Source organism: Trachypithecus francoisi, unplaced genomic scaffold (genome assembly GCF_009764315.1).
Source record: "Trachypithecus francoisi isolate TF-2019V2 unplaced genomic scaffold, Tfra_2.0 Lachesis_group1, whole genome shotgun sequence".
Classification (NCBI taxonomy): domain Eukaryota; kingdom Metazoa; phylum Chordata; class Mammalia; order Primates; family Cercopithecidae; genus Trachypithecus; species Trachypithecus francoisi.
Window position 1 is genome coordinate 141600264 of NW_022681454.1, and position 8684 is coordinate 141608947.

Consider the following 8684-nt stretch of genomic DNA (forward strand, 5'->3'; position numbering starts at 1 on the left):
TGAAATACAGACTAGAGAAATGACCATCATGATTTAGTAAGCCTAGTCAATGATGGGTTCCTTCCATTCCTTCATTCCTTCCATTTGTAGATTCCATTCAGATCTAAAAATACTTCCTAGGGATCTTTTTAAGATAAGGCAATCAAAATTCAAAAATTGTCAGATTGTGAATTCGTTAAAATCGAGTTTTAAACTAGGATTTTAAAAACATATTGAAGCATATTAAATCATACAACTCTCACTAATGAGAGCAAAAAGAGCTAGGTATCTTAAGCAAAAATAAGTAAAATAATTTTTAGAGTATTCTTTCTTTCATCTATTTTAAGCCTATGTTATTTTCTATCTTACATATGTCTTATAAAGTGCATAATATATTGGTACATAGCATATGCATATAACTCACAAATTAATTTTGTTCATACATAAAAATGTTTATTAATATGGATATAAAATATAGAGACTATTGGTCTAAAATGTCTTGGAAGCCAGTTAGGGAGAAATCTATAAACTTTGGTTTAAAAAGCAAATGGTCTAAATCTGCAATATAGAAGACCAAGGTTACATATGGGAAAGGCTTTTCTTTATAGTAGAAGCAAGAAGCCACAAGAGTAATTCTCACCCATTGAAATTATGTAGGTATAGTTCTTCCTTAGAGTAATGAGATCAATTCATTTTATTCATAGGAATATTATGTAGCTCTATTGTCCTTAAGTGCCATCCAGGAGATAATTCTAAGTAAATATCTACAGTCAAGAATAACATTTTGATAGTGAAGTAACACTGTACACACAGATTTTCTCTTAGAATATTTAAAGTACTTATGCTTTCATCACTAAGTTTTCTTGAATCTGTTTTGGAATGTGATGGGACACATTTAAGTAAACAAACAATCACATACATAAACACTGTATTAATCTTTTAATCATTTGATCCCTCCCTTCATGTAAAACCTCTGCAGAAGGAAAAAATTTTTTATCACAAAATAGCTACATCATTCCCATTATTTAGAATGTCTTTCCTTTCTTCTTTCATTTTATCTGAGTTTTCTCTGTAATTTGGGGTTCACTTCCAAAAATATGTATTCAACAACTATTTGAGTATACTACATGCTTCTATGGTAGATTAATTGCAAAAATGGCCCTGTTTTCTATATCGACATGCTCTTTGCAATGTGGCTTTGCAGTTCCTCTTATTAGAAAGTGAGTATATTTTCCCATCTCTTGAATATGGACTAACTTTGGCACTTTTTTTTGGCCAACAAAACATGGCAGAGGTGGTAATGTGTCAGTTCCAGTCTAGGTCTACTTCCACCATATGTCTTTGAAAACTCACTAACCCACAGAATAAGTCCAGGATGGGTATGAGACTACATGCAAGAGAGCTGAGGTGTTCTAGATGATTACTAACGAATGTCCCAGGCCGGGCACGGTGGCTCATGTCTGTAATCCCAGCACTTTGGGAGGCTGAGCAGGTGGCCTTGAGGTCAGGAGTTCACTTGAGGTCAGGAGTTCAAGACCAGCCTGGCCAACATGGAGTAACCCCATCTCTACTAAAAATACAAAAATTAGCCAGGTGTGATGGTACATGCCTGTAGTCCCAGCTACTTGGGAGGCTGAGGCAGGAGAATTGCTTGAACCCAGGAGGTGGAGGTTGCAGTGAGCTGAGATCGTACCATTGCACTCTGACCTGGGCAAGAAGAGTGAAATCCCGTCCCAACCCTACCCCTCCCCCCAAAAAATGTCCTGAACAGAGTTGCCTAATCTGCATGTGGCTAACAGCAGATGCATGTAGAGGTCCAGCCAAGGGCAGAAGAGCCACCCAACTGAGCCCAGACCAGATTAGCAGCTCATAGAATTTTGAGCTAAATGAATGGTTACAATTCTAAGCAGCTAAGTTTTGGGCTGGTTTGTTAAGCAGTATTATTGTGATAACTGTTAACAATCCTTACTAGGCATACTAAAAAGGTGGAAACAATGTGGTCCTTTCTGCCCTTGAAGGACTCATCTTCTGTATAAGGTCTTTTAATCTGGGGCTCACAGATGGACTTTAAAGAGATCTTAAGTTATTTTAAATTATATGTGAGATTTAACATGTCTTCTCAAGTGTTTTTCCTCTGGGGAAGTGGAGTTTTTAGTTTTTATCAGATTCTTAAATAAGTTGATCTCTCACCAAAAGGTTAATACAGCACAGTCATGAAGACACTGATGTAGTTATACAAAGTATAATATATCAAATCCAGTAATAGAGGTATGTGACAAGTAGTATGGCAATACAGAGAAGAAAACTTTTAAATCTCCTGAGGAGTTCTAAGGCTTTCTCAAAGAAATTATTCTTCCCAAGTGTCTCCACAGACACAAAGAACCTTTCATGCAATGGGATAGCAGGTACAATAACATGGAAAAGTAAAACTGCCTGGTTTATTTATGGAAAAGAAATTGTACATGTAGCAAGAGACATAGTTAAGGTATGGAAGATAAAACTGAAGAAGGCTGAGGTCAAGATGTAGTCCATGCCAGGGAATTTGTTTTTTAAAACTGTAACAATCTGCCACTAAAAGTTTTTAAGCAAAGAAAAAACATTGTGAAAACTCACATTTTAGAAGTCCTAGTGGCAGAGAATAGAACAGCTTGCTTGGAGAAATGACTGGTGCAAGCTGGCAATAGTATAGGCAAGAAATGATGGAAGTCTGAATTCAGGGAGTGGTACAGGGTGTAGAGGACGAGGTGAGGTTTGAAAGTAGAATCATCAGGAGCTATTGACTGATTAGGTATAAAAGTGAGAAAGCAATCTGGGATTAGTATTTCTTGATTGCAAAAATGGAGATGGTGATAAAAATCACTGAGGAGAGAATGCCAAAGGAGCATCAAGGAGAGAGAAATTTTTTAAATCCCATTTTGAACATGTTAAATTACAGATTGTGCAGCAGGCCTAGAACTCAAACAAATAGTGAAGGATGAAGATTTAGAAGTTACTGACTATAAATTCCGAGGAATTTGAGGAGTCAAGGAAAATGCAGCACGTAAGAAAAAATTGAGGGGAATACCTATGTTCTAAACATGAAAATATGCATGCCTTGGTCAAAGGCACTTAAAGAATTGCCAGCCCAGTGCAAAAATGACTCTTCTGTGACTGGCTCTTGAAAAGAAAAAAAAAAGACAGAGAGAGAACAAAAACAGAGAGAGAAAATACCAACCTTTCCTCAGTACGTGGAGGAGCAGGTCAAGTCCTGTGAGCTAAGGCTGGGGTTGAAGTCAGTGCTCTACCCTTGAACTGCAAATGCACGCAAGTCTCCAGTCTGTACTGTCTATACCCTGCATACACTTCTTGCAGATCAGCTCCACACATTTGTCACTTGAACCAACACTTCCTAAGAGCAGGAAGTTATAACAGCACAGAGAGTGAGAGATATTTCCAAAAGCTTTGGATAAATTAGCATCAAATTCAGATTTTATAAAGTTTTTATGTACAAACACTGACTTATCCCAAAACAAAAACAAAGCAAAATAAAAACCTCCAGAAAATGTTTAAGAGGATACCTAATATATGCAGAGCCCATGACAAAGTACTGTGGGAATGAAAATATGAATAGAGCATAAAATCTGATCTTAAAGGAAAAATCAGCTACCATCCATGGTGACTGTGAGATACGTAATTTGCAAGTTATAGGTATAAAGCCCATGATAATGGATAAGGCCAACCAGAAGGTGGGGGAAATGCAGAACTCACAAATGGTAGCCTGTTTTTCTGAGTTTTGTTTGGCCTATACAGTGTTTTTTAAAACGATGTTATCTGCCAATATTTAAAAATTGGGAGATTTCACCCCAAAAAATCAAATTCAACTTCTCTTGGAAAATTAATTAAAAGAAATTGCAACACTGGGCTCATGTTGCCACTCAGCAATAACTGGAGCTGAAAAGCAGTGGCTACCTTTAGAATGACCATGTGTCCTTCAATTAGCCACCTTTCTCATTGTCTTCACTAATTGTATTTACCTGCCTGCTCCTTGTAGGCATCTGAATTTGTGACCGTCTGTGTAGAATCAGAAAAGAATTCTAAGAAAGGAAAACTGAATCATGTGCATCCAGCTATGGCTGTTTATAAGCCAGTATCTCTTCCGCACTAAAAATTAGCTGTTTAAGATCAGACTTGATGCTCCATTCATCTTTTCATTCCATTACTCTTCCAAGGGCTCTGCACATACGAGGTATCCTTCAAGCATTTTCTGCAAGTTTTTGTTTTGTTTTGTTTGTTTTTGGTTTGGGATAAGTCAGCATTTATATATATAAATTTAAATGTATAAAACCTGAATTTGATGCTAATTTACCCAAAGGCATATTCATTATTCATTTCCCCTATTCACTGTTATTACCCTAAACATCTGCTCTGATCAAATAAGGGTCTTATTGAAGCTTTATGACCTTCTGTGGTCAGTAGCTAGAGTTGCACATCCAGAGTTAAGTAATAGTTCTGTGTCATACAAAGGATATAATAAGAATATAATAAAACCTCAAGAAATACGAAAAAATTATTTTCAGTTTATTGGGCTACTTTTTAATTTTCTGTGCCATTCTTCATTTAGAAAGATCAAAGAGAAGGACTTGAGATCATCATTTGATGACTGGAACACTAAGGGAAGGAGAAAGGAGAGAAGTTTACATTCTTAAAAAGAAGAAAAATATCAATGTGCTAGTTAGAATTGTATCAGAATCCAACAAAGTTTCACAGGCTTGTGGCAATAAGTTCCTACTGCCAATTAGGAATATAAAAGAATTAACTATATTATCAAGATCAAAGAAATATTAGAGCCACTTATCTGCATACCCTCAATCCAAAGGTTTTGCTCTATTTTAATTTTCTCACCTTTTTCCTGCTAAGTAAAGAAAGTGAGATATTAGCTCATATTAAAAAAAAAAAAAAGATATAGCAACTATGACATGAAAGTTAGATCAATGTAGCTGTGGGGACCCGGAGCACACAGACCTTGCTGGCTTCACTCTTACCTCGGTGTCTGCTGCACCCTCCGCTTCCTCTCCTAGGCCACGAGACCCAGTGGCTAGAAATTCACCATGTCTATTCTCAAGGCCCATGCCAGGGAGATCTTTGACTCTCGTGGGAATCCCACTGTTGAGGTTGATCTCTTCACCTCATAAGGTCTCTTCAGAGCGGTTGTGCCCAGTGGTGCTTCAACTGGTATCTATGAGGCCCTAGAGCTCCGGGACAATGATAAGACTAGCTATACAAGGAAGGGTATCTCAAAGGCTGTTGAGCACATCATTAAAACTATTGCGCCTGCCCTGGTTAGCAAGAAACTGAACGTTACAGAACAAGAGAAGATTGACAAACTGATGATCGAGATGGATGGAACAGAAAATAAATCTAAGTTTGGTGCAAAGGCCATTCTGGGGGTATCCTTCACCGTCTGCAAAGCTGGTGCGGTTGAGAAGGGGGGTCCCCCTGTACCGCCACATCGCTGACTTGGCTGGCAACTCTGAAGTCATCCTGCCAACCCCGGCTTTCAATGTCATCAATGGCGGTTCTTATGCCGGCAACAAGCTGGCCATGCAGGAGTTCATGATCCTCCGAGTTGGTGCAGCAAACTTCAGGGAAGCCAGGTGCATTGGAGCCGAGGTTTACCACAACCTGAAGAATGTCATCAGGAAGAAATACGGGAAAGATGCCACCAATGTGGGGGATGAACACGAAGTATCTGAAAGATGTCACTCTACAGAAACAGTGTGTACCATTCCGACGTTACAATGGTGGAGTTGGCAGGTGTGCCCAGGCCAAGCAGTGGGGCTGGACACAAGATCCGTGGCCCAAAAACAGTGCTGAATTTTTGCTGCACATGCCTAAAAATGCAGAGAGTAATGCTGAACTTAAGGGTTTAGATGTAGATTCTCTGGTCATTGAGCATATCCAAGTGAACAAAGCACCTAAGATGCGTCGACGGACCTACAGAGCTCATGGTCGGATTAACCCATACAAGAGCTCTCCCTGCCACATTGAGATGATTCTTACTGAAAAGGAACAGATTGTTCCTAAACCAGAAGAGGAGGTTGCCCAGAAGAAAAAGATATCCCAGAAAAAACTGAAGAAACAAAACTTTATGGCACGGGAGTAAATTCAGCATTAAAATAAATGTAATTAAAAGAAAAAAAAAGTTAGATCAATGATGAAGATTTACAGTCTAAGGTTTACTCTCATTTTCAATAGTTCCCCCAAACTAAAGGTGATAAAAATACATTTTATGTAATCACATTAGCTCATTAATCACCTAAAGGCCTGGCTGTTGACCCTTCACCTTTCCCAATGGGACTGAGGAAGTCAATCAACTGATAAAATAAAGTCTCCATCAGACTTTAAAAAGAAAAAACCCTTTTTAATGATTATGAATAATATATATGTGAGATTCAGGTTAACTTCCCAAAATTTACATCGAGAAAAGAATCAAGAACATTAACTATACCAAAAAAAAAAAAAAAAATGGGATTTTTGCAATCTCTTTTTAAAAGTGAAAGAGAGAGAGAGAATAGATTTTAATGAGCTTCCCTGTTCACCTTGATTAAATCAGAACTTTAGAGAAAGTAACCTAGCAGAACTTCAGAAATGTGAAGTTCAAGTTCAACTAATGAAGGAACAAAGACTTTAATTTTAGCTGAATGATCTTCCCATGTCTGTGTCAGTTTCACACTCTATTAGATCCTCTGGAACAAAAGGCCCAGACCCTCCCACTGGGCATCTTTCTCTGGAGCCCTAGGCACTATTGTTGATTTTATCTTAAAGGGCTTGGGAACACATTTTATAAACATGAAAACAGAGAGCAAGTAAGTGTGAGAAACATCCAGTGAAAGAAGGGCAATGCTGTCAAAGCCCCACTGAATTTCTTTTAAAATGATGTAGGTAGATGCATTTCTGGTTGGTGTGTTTAGTCAGACAGAGGTTTGAAAATGATATTCATTTGTCCCTTTTCTTACATGTGAAAATAATCGCAATTTCTCAGGGAAGAATCTCCTGCTGGGTTACCAACTGCTGGGCTCATCTTCTCATACAACCAAATAACTTATTTTCAGTCTGAGACTTGGGGATGCTTTCTTTGGACAAATCAACATTGGCTTCATATATGGAAATTCTCCTTCCTAAGGTTACCCATTGCAAGTGAAACCATGGAATTCCATGACACCTGTAAACCATTTCTCCTCTTCTGACTGGATTTGGCACAGCTAAGCATGGAATCAGAACCAGAAAGCCAGAGACCTACCTGCCAAATGAACGCTATTTCAGGATGTCTTCAATGTTGTTGTTTTCCTTTTAAATAAAAATGAAATAAAATCACATAATAACACCACAATAAATTCTGCACATGCTAAAATATAAAAGAGAGGACATTATTTTTTGACCTTTCAATATATGTGAAACACATTTTGTACTGAAACAAACAACTTGAAAATGTATTATATGCACAAATGGCATGTGAATGGAACAGTTGCTTATGAGACTGGGAAAGAAGAGAAACTCTATTCATTGACAGAGGGCTGCCAAAATTAGATATTAAAAACCCCAAACCTTTCTCAGTTTAAGGAATAAAATTAGTCTCTTAGAGATCTTACTCCTAAATCAAAAGATGAAAATTACCAAGCTTTAGTACACAACCACATGAATAATTTAGCCTATGAAAGCCACTATTATGCAGCATGGAATAGCTAATATGCAATAGAAAGTTTTCTCAGAATCTCAGAGGAGTTCCAAGATTGAATTTCTCATGACAAATAGTGGTTCTGACAAATGAAAATTCTACCATGAAATATAAAGTCGACATTAAACTGACAATCTATTTAGTTAGCAATCGTTCAGTAACTATGAACCAGCTGGAAAAGACACACCAATACAAATCTATATCTGTTCTGTCATCTATTCAGGACATATTTATTGAGGACCTACCACATGCTCAGCACCATGCTGGGAGCTGGGGTGTCAGCAAGATAGACATAGTGTTTTTCCCATGGATAGAAATAAAGAGTCCCACTTTCTACTACTGGGCATGCCAAACTACAGGTGATAGCGACAACTCAGATTGAAAAGGTACTATTATTGGTGGCAGAGTGATAAAACTCTTAGATCCAATTCTCTCAAGGCCAAAAAATTGATGTGGTTACATATAGTTAGATATAGATATTTAAATCACTTTTATTAGTTAAAAAATTTACATAAAGTCTATGTGAATTGTTTTTGTTTTGTTTTTTTGTTGTTGTTATTCTTCTATCTTCTCTCCTTGTAGATCAAATTATGGGTGGATTGAAGTAGGATTAATGTTACCAGCACAGAACACTGACTCTCATTTAGAGCCTTTGGCAGTGAACTGATCCAGAGAGATATCACCAGCATCAACATCATCATCATTATCATCAAGAGGCTTGCAAGGCCTACTTTATCAATCTTATTTATTATATCCATGGAACATGTGTTATCACCAAAATGACACCAGGGACTTACAGAACATGTCTCAATTCGTATCTCCGTTTACTGAATAGCAAATGGATTAAGTATTTTAGAAATTGCAAATAGGCTGGCAAATGCAGACGGGCTGGGATTATAAGAAAATGTAATAAACTTCTAATAAAACATTTGAGCAAACTCACACATCTGTGGACAGATGGGAGGCATTATGTAATCAAGTCATTGCTACA

At 37.5% G+C, this 8684-nt stretch overlaps 1 protein-coding gene across 1 annotated transcript; it reads left to right on the top strand.

Annotated features, from left to right (window-relative positions):
• The first annotated feature begins 4957 nt into the window (after positions 1-4957).
• Positions 4958-6151, top strand: LOC117085974 (60S ribosomal protein L17-like). Its single transcript, XM_033215376.1, has one exon. It carries the CDS (start codon positions 5648-5650, stop codon positions 6119-6121), a length of 474 nt encoding a protein of 157 aa, XP_033071267.1. The 5' UTR covers positions 4958-5647; the 3' UTR covers positions 6122-6151.
• The last annotated feature ends 2533 nt before the right edge of the window (positions 6152-8684 follow it).

Excerpts from the sequence above, each read along its gene's own strand:
- LOC117085974 (XM_033215376.1), top strand. The coding sequence starts at position 5,648 with ATGTCATCAGGAAGAAATACGGGAAAGATGCCACCAATGTGGGGGATG.